The 13,071-nt window shown below is 36.0% G+C and overlaps 1 protein-coding gene across 4 annotated transcripts in view; it reads right to left on the bottom strand.

Moving 5' to 3' along the window:
• The window catches only part of LOC110099838 (K(+) efflux antiporter 2, chloroplastic), a 65,994-nt gene that overhangs the window by 20,528 nt on the left and 32,395 nt on the right, over window positions 1–13,071 (bottom strand). For all 4 annotated transcript variants that reach the window (XM_020827129.2, XM_020827131.2, XM_020827130.2 and 1 more), the window contains exons 13-16: window positions 8,435–8,644; window positions 8,022–8,171; window positions 7,317–7,370; window positions 7,098–7,156 (exon numbers count right to left, since the gene is read on the bottom strand). In XM_020827129.2, the coding sequence (XP_020682788.1) occupies window positions 7,098–7,156; window positions 7,317–7,370; window positions 8,022–8,171; window positions 8,435–8,644 (473 nt within the window). The remainder of the gene's footprint in view (window positions 1–7,097; window positions 7,157–7,316; window positions 7,371–8,021; window positions 8,172–8,434; window positions 8,645–13,071) is intronic.

Here is a 13,071-nt window from a genome sequence, read left to right as displayed (position 1 = left end):
AGCCCGCAGGATTTCCAAAGCAAACCCGCAGGTTATAGCTTTTCCAAAAATAACATATCATTCACTTTTTTTCAAACATTACAAATCCTCCCATATGTATAGGTATGAAAGAGGAATACCAAGAGACACCTAATAAATTCCCATAGGAATTCTAAACATCACATAGCATTAAAATACCTAAAAAACATCCCAAGCCAAGGAATCGAAGAGGCATCCACAAGAACCAAGGAGACCGCCCGGAACCAAGGGGCACGGTCACGGGAAAGAGCCCAGGCACGGGAAAACCAGTAGCCGGCCAGAATCCAAAGGGGCAAATGCACAAAATACTAAAGGCCATGGAGGAAGCCAATGAGCCACCTCATGGGAAAAGAAAATCTTGGAATTCCAAAGGCCGGTTTGGAATTCCAAGAGACAAACATGATTACTAACATAAAAAGCATAAAAAAAACATTTAATATAATATAACTATGAGCTAAAATCATAGCTAATAATGGGCTAACCCTTAGTTCAATAAGTGAACTAAAGACCAGCTCATAAATGAGCTAAAATTTAAGCTTAATTTTGATTGAGCTAGTAGACTCAAGGGAAGCCAAAAATCTAATTATTTTTGACATGAGTTGACCCCCCCTTTGTCTACATCAGTTAAGATCTCTCCAATAACATCATCCAAACCCTCAATGATACAAAAGTTTGTTATGAAAGCAGCTTACGTGAAACCTTAAATGACAGAATCAAGCCTGGTCTCTTTAGAAATGGGCTTATTTAGCACCTAAGGATTGTATTCCATATTCATTATCATATTTACTAAATCAAATTATCATAGTGACAAATGCCATCATATTCTCCCGTTAGACAAAATATTTTCATTTATTGTATTTTTCTTTTTTGTTTCTTAGACTACCCCATATATAATTGTGCAACATATGAGGATCTCTTGAAGGCCATCCTCTATTATTCAAATGATTATGCATGTATTTTACTCCATGAATCCATCTACCACATGATGTTTTGTCAGCCATGGAGCACTTGCCTCTAGAGCAACTACTTGTATTCGTCATCCTCCATCACAAAAACAAATTCCACAATTGCACTCTCTGCTTTCATTGCATCAAGAAAATTAGATTACACCAAAACATCCATACCTATGTTGAGATCATTTCCATTCTTACTCAATCCTCCATGCTTAAACCTTAGCAAATGCTAGCGATCTCCGACACAAACTCCATCTCCAGTCATGAATCATGAGATCATATTCCCTTCATGGTTGGTCCTCTTGATCTGCAACGCCTTGCACCCCTCGTTAATCTCTAGAGTCAAAATTCATAATCCTCACCGCAAATGCAACATGTGGTTGATCCTCCTTGAATGCATCACAAATAACCCTTCAACCTTAAATATAAATTGAAAATAGTGACGCCTCACTTGGTTCCTTTGCACATGGCACTTCTATCACATTAGCCTCACTTCTTTGCCAGCAGGATGCATTGGCTATGCTTATCAAACTCCGACCCTACTTATCACGCAGTAACGTAGAACAACAATACTCATCTACATCCTCAATTGTAACCCTGTTAACTTCAATCAACATTGTATCACTAACGACGTCACCTCCCTCCACTTAACTCCCATTGGAACTCCTAGGAGTTGCTTGATGCCATCAAGATCCTTATGAACCCATTAACGCCTTAATCAATACCTTTCGTCGAATTTCTTCATCGATATCTTTTGTTGATGCATTTCGTCGATACCTCTGTCATCACCAATTCCTTCATTGATCCCTCTATCTAATCCTCATTGATCCCTCTATCTAATGCTTCTTCCATCAATGGCCGAGTTAATGTCTTTGTTGATGCTTAAACAATGCTATCCATTGATGCTCACCGTTTATATCTCTATCGATACTATCCTTCGACACTCTCCATCAATAGTCTCTAATGATATCTTCGTTGGCGCCCTCCATCAATACTCTCAATTGACGCTCTCTATTGATACTCTTCATCATGCTCTCTATCGATGCTCTATTGATAACTTTGTCGACAATCACCATCGATTTTTACTACAAAGGCCTTCAATGATGACTCCACATATGCCTTTATCAACGCTTTTATCAAAACCTTCGATCAACGCCTCTTGTTCACACCCATGCTGTAGTGCATCCTTCCTTTAATATAGTTCATCCTTGATCTAATCCTTACCTTCTCTGATACGAATCTCTATGCTACACCATTGATCCAAATCAAACTATTTCACAAATCTTGTGAGCATCATTCATGCTCCTATAACATTCACAAATTTTGGACAACAAATCTTCAACCACTTCATCTTTGATCACTACTTCCAAACACAAGTTGATATTTTCTGTCTCCTTGAGTTTGCATTAGAGTATTACCAGATTCATATTATAACCTGAAAAATCATATTATTAAGATGATGAATATCATGACATTCCCTCATTATTGAGGATTTTCTCATTTATTATAATTTTCATTATTGTATATAAGCACATATATGCTTATACTATTCATATAATTCAACAGAGATCAAATCTACTATTCCCCCTTTCTAACAATCTAAGCAACAAATAAAAATCAACTCTCATGAGGATCTACATGTGGTTTTTGGCAATCAGGGAACCTTTTGTTTTATTTCCATTTTGTTCTGTTGGGTGCAAGTTTTTGGCACATTATGAGTCCGGTTTTTGGGTCAGAATTTCTACTTCTTTTTAGTTTGTCCATGAGTTTCTCTAACTTTTGATGCTGCTCATGGTTTTTTATTTACTCTTTCCGTTTGTATTTTTATACCTCATGTAACAGTATTTTTTATTAATAAAATTGGGCCTCCGCCTCAAAAATTTCACAACAAAAAAGATTTACATGATAAGGATCTATTTCTAATTTTTTAAAGTAGGATGTTATTATTCTATTTATTTTTATTATTTTGCCTTTTTTTTATATTTCTTAAGTAGGGACAGGATTGTAATTTGTTTCTTTTTATTGGTCATGGGGTTTCTATAAATACCTCTTATTTCCTATAGGAAGGATCTTTGATGGTTTACTTTTTTGGAATTGGTAAAACTTTGAAAGGAAAGGGAAGAAATCCCATTCCTTGGAGTGAATTTCCCTTACAGCTTGAGAGGAGAGGAAGTGAGGGCTTTTAGTGGAGTATAGAACTCCGCCAACAATAGCCACCTATTGCATCATATATTGCATCTTCTCCGTCAACAATAGCCACCTACCGCCATGGGCTGATTTCCAACAGGCTGACTCGTCAAGAGCTGGTTTACCGAGCATTCTAAAGTTTCCCTTCTGTGAGGCGATCGGTTGTTTTCAAAGGACAACATTTCAGTTGCCCGTCCCAGGAAGAAGACTCCAGCTGATTCAAGAAATGTCTGGCTGCCTTCCGAATAATCTCTAACAGGTTCTATATTCTCCTACTGTTAAATTCAGAGAATTGGAGAGGAAAAATGCTTAATTTTATTATAAAAAATTATCCCTATTTATAGATATATATAAGATATCTTAATAAAGAAACAGATACTTACGGAATCATGCATAGTTGCCCTAATATAATCCTTCTTAAATCTACCACCCAAATATGGAAGGAGATCGACGTGATCTAGGTGAGCCTCCCATGAATCCCCATGCTAGCCATAAGATTAAGAGGTAAGGAACGTTTGGAATTTAACTGGTGAGCCTCCCACGGATCCCCATGTTGGTCGTGGGATCAAGGGCCAATAGACGGCTAGGATTTAACACTCCCCCTTAAGCTGAGGAATATAGATCTGTCATTCCTAGCTCAGTAATTAGTTCCAAAGAGGTAAAGTTATCAAATCTCTTGGTTCACCATAGAGTTCTTCATATGGTCAAAGCTTTGGGGGGAATTAGCTTCAAACATTATTGCAGCAAAGCATAGCGATGAAGGCTATCTCAATCACGCTTGCAAGGTGCAAGGTAGCAATGAATGTTGTGTTGAATAATAACCCTCAAGATACCGCAAATGACAATAACGGTCGATGGTGGGACAACAAGGAAAGTGGATTAATTATCCTTAGGGTCCGTCTCCCTCTTGGTTCTCAAGGGAAGGTCGACAATGAAGGCACAACGGTTAAAAAGGAAAAAAAAAGATTTTAGGGTTGCGACAAGCTTTAAGAACAAGAGAAGAAAACATGTCTCAAGCGACCTAGCATTGGACACGCATATCTCCTTCTTCCCAAGTAATATGACTCCATCTAAACATATTCTGATGTAGACAAAGGGGGGTCAACACAAGTTGAGTTTTACTTTCTTGCCTTGTGTCTTTTCATCTTCCCCCTCTCCTTACTCTTCATTATCTTGTGCTTTCATCTCCACCTTATCCTTTGGGCTGTTTTGTGGTTTTATGGGAGCCTTGGCTGATTTCGGTTTTGAGCTTTAGTTGTTGAAATTTTAGTAGTGCAAGCTCATTAATATCTTGTGAAGTTGAGCTTATTATAAGCTGAAGTTTTAGTACTACTTTATGGCAGATTTTGGTAAGTAGAACTTGCCTTTTCCTATTCTTTTTTCTCTTCCTTTCATGGCTGTTTTGAGAGATGTGTCTTGTGGCATTGGGAGAAGAATTGGCTGGAATTTAGGCAGCCGTGGCTGCTTGGGGTGCCTGTTCGTTTTCTGGATTCCTTGGACCTGCTGTTCCTTTAATGTTTTGGTGCTTTTCCCGTGAATTCTGACTGTTCCGTGGCTGGCTGTTGGTCCCGTGATCTGTTTCTTCTCTGTTTTCTGGAAAGATGCTGGCAGCTGCTTTGGAACTGAAGTGTGTCTTTTGGCTTTTCCTATCCCTAAAGTTTATTGGGGGAATTATGGGTGCATTGGCTGTTGGGCTTTCTTCTTTGCCTATAAATATGAGAAGATGTTGTGGAGAAAAAAAGAGTTATGGTTATATGAATGATTTTTGGAAAGAAACCTGAGGGTTTTCTTGGATAGCTTGCGAGCTATGCCACTTCTTCCTCTCCTTGTCTAGGAAAGCTTGCGAGCTTCTCCTCTTTCTTCTCGGGCTTCTAATCTCTTTCGTCTCTCCGCAAGTGACCACCCCACCTGTATCCCTCTTCTCTAAGTGAAGCAACTTTAGGGTGTCTTGTTTGAGTCGGTTGTAAGTGTTGTTTGTTTTGAAGTCAAAAATTTGTAATGTCATGATTTGTTGAAAGTCAAAGTTTGTAAGAGTCTCATTTTATTATATAAAGTTGTGGTTTATATTATTTGTGTTATTTTGGGTATTTTGTAATCTTCTAAATCCTAGAAAGAGTTTGTTTTTGTGATAAAAAATTTGGGTCCCTCTCCCAAATTTTTGATTGCATCATATTCTTATTCGATCGGCCAGTACAGGTGCATGCAAAGCCTTTGATTCCTCTGGTCTGATCATAGGAGGGAGTGCAGGTCTAACACTCTTGCTTGTCTCCTCATTCCTGCTCGATCTCTTCTCGGTCATAGACGCACAAGAGACTCTTTACTTTGCTTCTTCTGGTCGTAGGCACAAAACAAAGGGCACAAGCGGTTTGGATTGCTCAACTATCGTTTGATATCAAAGATCAATGAAGGTCGCTTGCTCCTCTCTGCTTCCTTTGATTCATATATCCCAGCGATTCCGGCAATGAAGGTCGATGGTGAGAATTAGTATTCCTCAGAATTCCAACAATGAAGACCGATGGTGAGAATCAATATTCCTCAGAATACCAGCAATGAAGGACAATGGTGGGAACCTGTATTTCACAGAATTCCGACAATGAAGGCCGGTGATGGGAACACGTATTCCTCTGAATTCTAGCGAATGCCGTGGTGGGACAGTAGGAAAGCCGATTAATTATTCTTCCAAATCCACAAAATTGAAAGCAAACAGGTGCACAAGAGGCTCCCAGGTTTTTTCGGCTAAGCTAGATTTCACACACAATAACTCTTCAACTGCTTGTTCCTTGCTCGGTTTGGCTCCAACACACACACGAGGGCCGATCATCCCTGCTCAGGCACTTCACACGCGCAGTTCCTGCTCTAATACCATGTTAAATTCAGAGAATTGGAGAGGGAAAATGCTTAATTTTATTATACAAAAATATCCCTATTTATATATCTATACACGATATCTTAATAAAGAAATGAATAATTACAGAATCATGCATAGTTTCCCTACTATGATCCTTCATAAATTAGCCACCCAAATATGGAAGGAGATCGACGTGATCTAAGTGAACCTCCCATGGATCCCCATGCTCGCCATAAGATCAAAAGGTAAGGAACGGTTGAGATTTAACAGGTGAGCGTCCCACGGATCCCAATGTTGGATGTGGGATCAAGGGCCAACGGATGACTGGGATTTAACACCTACTTTGTTAATTCTCTAAATTCCTTAAAACAAAGAGCTGTCCACCGATTTTTGTCTTATGAATTTCTAAAGGAGCTGATTTCTTGAAGCAAGAATCCATCTGGATTCCATAAAAAACCAGTCAAAACAACCATCGATTAAAGGATTAAAAGGAATTTCTAACCGCCAGTCCTTGTAAATAAGCGACCCTAACCGCTCTTGGGAAAACCCACGCATCGGCGGCCAACACCACCCTTACGCAAGACCGTCATCGGACACAGTCTTGTTTAATCAATTTGATGAATTTGTTTTGCCAGTCAAAGATGTTTCATATCAGTTTTTCTTTTGAGGGTTTCAAACGTCTGAGTCTTTTTCCATTGCCAACACATAAGTCAGCTGAGTGGCCAATTTTGTCATGTTGGTTTTAAGCTGATTTCTAAATTGAGATTTTCTCTGTTTCTTGTTCTTGTTTTTCCATTGCTTCTTGTCCTATTTTTATCAACGGTGTCACTAATCCATCCAAGAACAGAGATAAATTTTAGACAACCATAAACCAATACCAGTTTTTAAATTGAGGTTAGCTGGATTTTGTCTTTGATTATGAAATTAAAAATTTAATTACTCCAAATAAGTCGAGCAGTATTTGAATCATTAATGACATCAAAACAGATAGATGCATATTAAAGTAGTCAAGACTTTGAACCTAATTAATTTTCCAAACTTATCAAAAAGATTGAGATTGAAGCCCATATGGTCAAGATGGAGGATCATACCTTCTAACATCGAGAGCAACAAATGGAATCAAACGCTCCGAAAGAAGTTGAGCAATAATCTGCATGATAATGAAAAAAAATGGAAAAGCATAAAAAAACCAAATACCATCTCCAACAAATTAATGTACTCCTAAAAAACTAAAAAACTAAAAAATTTAAAAAAGGGTGAAGACAAGATCAGGAGGAGAAAAAAGGACAGAGAGAGAGAGCAAAAACTACCTGCCCAACTCGACCAAAACCACATATAATGATGTGGTCCTGTAGATCATCAGTCTGGAAAGGTGCACCACTTGTTAAATATGTAAAGGAAGACGAGGCACCAAAACATAAATACAAACGATGAATAAAAACTACAAATGCAAGTTTACATTGTTTTTAAGGGTCAAAGATAATATGATTAATATTATAGTATACAAAGAATTGATACATTATATTTTATTGTTCATACAGCAATCATGAGAAAAGTAATGATGTTTGTAACATAGATGCTCATCATATTTCTATACATGAAGATTCAGTCATTCTTATTACTTAGAAACAAATTTGGATGATTTGATAACCGATATCTCAAACATGAACACATACATAGCTTTTTGTCTCATATATATTGCTACAATATTTCCTCCATTAGTCGAACAAACTTATTCATATAGGCTGTTAATGTTTGGTTCCTGCATATTACAAGTGGATGTAGCAAGGGTTTTCTCCAGACAAGCAATGGGTTGCCTTAAAGCTTTCTTCAAATGCATGAATAACCAATCAGAAGTAACAAACTCAGCACTACAACCAATACTACAATAAAAAATAGTTAAAAACATACAATGCAAAATATATCAACTTCTATCCTAGTAAAACCATGGAGAAAAATCATAAGTATACCAGGATCCCAAAATAATCTTATGCCATCACTGTAGAGAAACCTACCTCACTCTCCACTGGAAGTAAACTTCGAACATCAAGCTGCTCAAATCGAGAAGCCAGCAACTGGCCTCCAGCTGCTAACCACGGTGTAACAGCCATTGAAATACCAACCACCAGAAATAGTAAGGATGATAGTTGAGAAGACAGTATGCCCTGAATTATAAAGCAAACGCACTAAACTTCAGCCAAATCTAGTCAGAAAAACAATAGCTTTGTAACAATATATCACATCTTTTATTTCCTCAATCTGCTCAGTATGAAACAGTATAGAAGCAAACGTAACTAACAAGAAACAATAACGAATAAGTTTCAGCTATGCCAATCCAAAAAGCTAAGCAAACCTACACTACCATGAAAAAAGCAAATCCCAGTCATAAGATGATTATGTACAATTGGATCATAAGATTAAAACACACCTGATTTACAGCTTCTCCAAAAGCAACAAATGCAAATTCTCCACCAGGAGCAAGTAGAAGACCAACTCGAATAGCAGCTATACTTGAAAGGCCAAAAAGTTTACCTAGTAAAGCAACCAGTATACACTTGCCACAAATTAAGAAACTCAAAGTCCCAACGATAACTGGAAAGTTGGAAAGAAGCAGCTTTGGATCAATAGACATTCCAACCTGGAAAAGCAGGTACAAAATTCATAATTAATGACAGAAAACATGTGATTATGCATTCCTCAGAAACCATGTAAGGCAATTAAGCTACTTATTCCAAAGTTGAAACATGAAGGACATGGCACACTTTCTAACCAAAGAAAATATTACAACGTAAAAACTTTAGTCATTAATTGGAACCTATGTGGAACAAAATAGGCAGCAATATTAATATTTGAACAATTATATCATTATTTCTAGGACCTCAAAGAATATGTGTCATCTTTTGTGGCTATATCTAAGCCTTCTTTGGTATGTTCACCATTTTTCTAATCCTTTAGTTCTATTCTAGCAGCAATTTTTTTTATTTTATTAGGTAAATAAAAACATATAAAGGAGGTTGGATAAGACTTCCCATGCCTTATTCATTGCATGTACCAGTGCTAAATATGCTAACATATTCAGCTGCAGCTTAATAGCCATACTTAGTTTTGGGAAAATATTACCATAAATCTAGCTATCATGCATTCCTTAAAATCATTACCACTGTTTTTACCTAAGTATAATTAGAACATTACCATAGCACATTCCCATAAATCTAATTAGAACAAGTAGCATTCTCCACGTAATTAGTTATGATCTTCAAATGAAAGATCAAAGCATCCAAAAATTTTTTTTAATCAAAAAGCAGGATTTATTTTTATAGTCAAAGCATCCATTCTATTTAATAACATTAAAATTAGGGCATGCATGATTTCAAAAAAATTTAAATATGTTTGATAAATCGGATGCATCAAATTTTTGCAATGGATGTCTCTAATTGTATGATAAGATTACTATGATTTCAAAGTGTGAGACTTTCAAATGACTCGGAAGAAAAAAACATACGCTCTTAATAATATATTAATAATATATTGCATGTATTAGATAATTCCAATTTTAAATACACAGGAGTTGGACTTTTGAAAGGAATTTTATGTCATTTGAACATCCTTAAGAATAGTCGTTGTCATCATTGAAGAAGAAAAGTTTCTGTATCACTAGCAGCATTGAGAATGAGAAACTTGGGGTAATTTCCTTTGCCATCATGAGAGATAACTTGTTTGACAGTAGAAGTTGTTTATTTTATTTTTCTGCTTTGCTTTTCATTATTATAACTTTCTTTTTATGAAGTTTCACCATTTTACTTCCATCGAGTTACCTTTTTTTTTTTTTGAAAGTTCCATTGAGTTTTTTGCATGGGCTTTAAAGTTTCTTTTCACAACTCCAACATGATTTTGGATAATTTATTAAAAATTTTCAAAGATGATTTAAAAAGAGATAACTACAATACATTTACAACTGTAAGAAAATTATTACTCCAGCCTTTGGGCTAGATACTACTGATGATGAAGAAGCTGTGGTTGCCGATACTGCTTTCTATCCTTAGGTAAGAATCATTTCCCCATAAACGACAGTAGCAAACTCCTGTCTCGGGTTCGCTAAGAATGCAACAGGAAGGGTCACCTTACCAGCAATGACTTCACTTTCAACCCAGTAGATGAAGATATAGCAATCCCCAGCACAAGATCCAACATCATGTGATAAGGGGAATAGTTTCGTTCATTACTTTTATCAACATCAGTCTTTTGGGCATAGGAAATTCGTAATTCTTATCCCTCACTTTAAGTTGAAAATTTTTTTTCTGCATCTCTCCTGAAAGAATATTACAAATTGATTTTTTTTATCAATTTAGTGAAATAATATACGATTGACTTTAATAACCTCAGCCCCCTAAATTAAAATAAATTTTTTTCGGCGTATTATTAAAACCGAAGTTAGAGAAGCTTTAAAAAAATGAAGTGGAAAAGCTGTTGGACTTGATGATATTTCAATAGATATGTGGAAATGCTAAGGAGATGAAGGAATTTTTTGGTTTCCTAAAATTTTAATATTATTTTGAAGACTAAAAAGATGTCAAATGAGCATAGAATAAATGTGTTGATTCCTATTTTTATGAATAAAGGTGATGCATAAGATTGTGTGAATTATAGATGAATTAAGTTAATGTGTCATACTTTAAAACTATGGGTGAGCGTTATAAAGCATAGATTGTGACGTGATACTAATGTTTCTCAAAATCGATTTGGATTCATGCAAGGTAGGTCTACTATAGAAGCTATACATTTATTGAGAGGTTTGAATGAGAAGTTTAGAGAGAATAATGAAGATCTACATATGATAAAGTTCCAATAGAAGTGCTATGGAGAGTTATAGAAAAGAGAAGGGAAAATAAAGCTTATATTGAAGTCATTAAGGATATGCATGCGGAGCTGTTACTTGTGTTCAAACACAAGGTGATTTGACCAATTATTTTTTATTTCAGTTGGATTACATCAAGGATCAGCCTTAAGCCCATATCTTTTTGCTTTAATCATTGGATGTTCTCACTAGACATTTGCAAGAGGTTGTTCTTTGGTGTATGTTTTTTGCTAATGATATTCTTCTTATTGATAAGACTAGAGGGGGAGTTGAAGGTAAACTTAAATTATGGAGGTCAACCTTAGAGTCGAAAGGTTTTCGTTTGAGTAGATCTAAAACTGAATATATGGAATGTAATTTTAGTAGTAAGAGATCTAGTGGGGGATTGTGAATTTGGACAATCAAGTCATTAATAAGATACATGCTTTAGATATCCTGAGTCTATTGTTCAGAGAGATGATGAAAAAAATGGGGATATTATCAGTAGAATTCAAGTTGGATGGTTGAAGTTGAAGAATGTATTGAGCTTGTTGTGTGATAGAAAAGTTCCCCTCAAACTTAAGAGAAAATTCTATAAGATGGTTGTGAGAATAGCAATGTTTTATGGTGCAGAATGTTGGCCATTAAAAGAGAAGTATAATATTAAGTTAAGTGTTGCGAGATAGGATGCTTAGGTGGATGAGTGGCTTTATCCTTAGAGAAACAAGCATATATGTGAAAAAGGTTGGAGTAGCTACAGTGGAAGATATTATTAGAGAGAGTCTCCTTAGATAGTTTGGTAACATAAAATGGAGGCCATCCAATGACCCAGTTAGGAGAGTAGATGTATTAGATTTGGCTTACATTAAGAAAGGTAGAGATATACCTAAAAAGACTTGGTTAGAAAATATTAAAAATGACTCTTCTTTATTAAATTTAAATGAGAATTTGATCCTTAACATGACACAATGAAAAAAAAATTCATGTAGTCGACCCCACGTAGTGGAATAAAGGCTTGATGTTTGTGTTGTTGGCGTTGATTTTTTTCATCAATCCTCTTGTGTCAGGATTTTTGGCCATCTCTTATTTCTTCTTTCTAGGCTATTCTTACGTAATCTGAACTAGTTTCCCTTTGTCTAAAGATAATGCTGACACATTGCATTTTATTTCAACAATTTTCTATTTGAATTGGTATTATTATTGATATCTTTGAGAAAGAATAATTGGGAGGCCTCAGGCTGTAGACTAGATACATTGCTAAGTAAATTTTTAAAAGTCCTATTAGTGAATCCTTTTAGCATAAACACTATTTGACTATGAATATTTCTTAGCAAAATCTCAATAGTGTGTTGTGCCTGGAATCATGGTTTAAATTTTATGCTAAGATACTCCGCCTAAGAATGTAATCCACCAATCCCACATTAGGTCTTTGTTTTTCAACCACCAAATCTCTCCTTATGATGTGATGTCAGCTCCGACAAATTTCTAAATGATCGGAGCTTCCAACTTTACAAGTATTTTTACCGAAACATTTGGGAACTCAATTTACAACCAAATGCAACACTTAACAAATTGCTCACAAACTGTCTGAATAATAATGCATCACTGTCACCCACATTACAACACCTAGTTTTAAAATAAGCCAAATATTGACATGGGTTCCCCAATCCATCAAGTAACTTCAATGAAGGAGGAACAAATCCCTTCGATATTGTACAAATCAAACTCTTATGAACATGATCTACCCTTTAAACTGAAGGACCTCCTTGAGTTTGAGCCATGTACATCTTGATCTGCTGACTAATGTAATCCTTCAAATCTTCCTTTGATGCTTGTTGTTGCACGGATCAATGTTCCTTCTTACTCTGGCTTCCTATCTTATCATCAACTTTATCTACATTTTTTGGACCTTCTCAATACTTCTTGAATGCTTATCTACTATGATGGAGGACTTTTAAAACCCTAAAAACTATGTTGTCAGAGTTATCATGGTTTCTACCATCTCATTCAACCTTCTTTCCATGTTATGAACATGATCACCTTTTGCTTTCAATTGTTGAAGTAACAATTGGATTTGAAGAATGCCATCCCTCTCTTCCACTCGAGTTTCTAACAACACGCCTATACGAGAGTCTAATGGTAGAAATGAACCTCTTTTGTCATATTGAATTACAAATACTTCCTCCTCATTCAAGAGATAATCCTCATCATGGTTAAAACTTTCTATCAAC

Source organism: Dendrobium catenatum, unplaced genomic scaffold (assembly GCF_001605985.2).
Source record: "Dendrobium catenatum unplaced genomic scaffold, ASM160598v2 fragScaff_scaffold_1608, whole genome shotgun sequence".
In the NCBI taxonomy this organism is placed as follows: Eukaryota; Viridiplantae; Streptophyta; class Magnoliopsida; order Asparagales; family Orchidaceae; genus Dendrobium; species Dendrobium catenatum.
The sequence above is the reverse complement of the archived record's forward strand: the minus strand, read 5'-3'. Positions and strand labels throughout refer to the sequence as shown.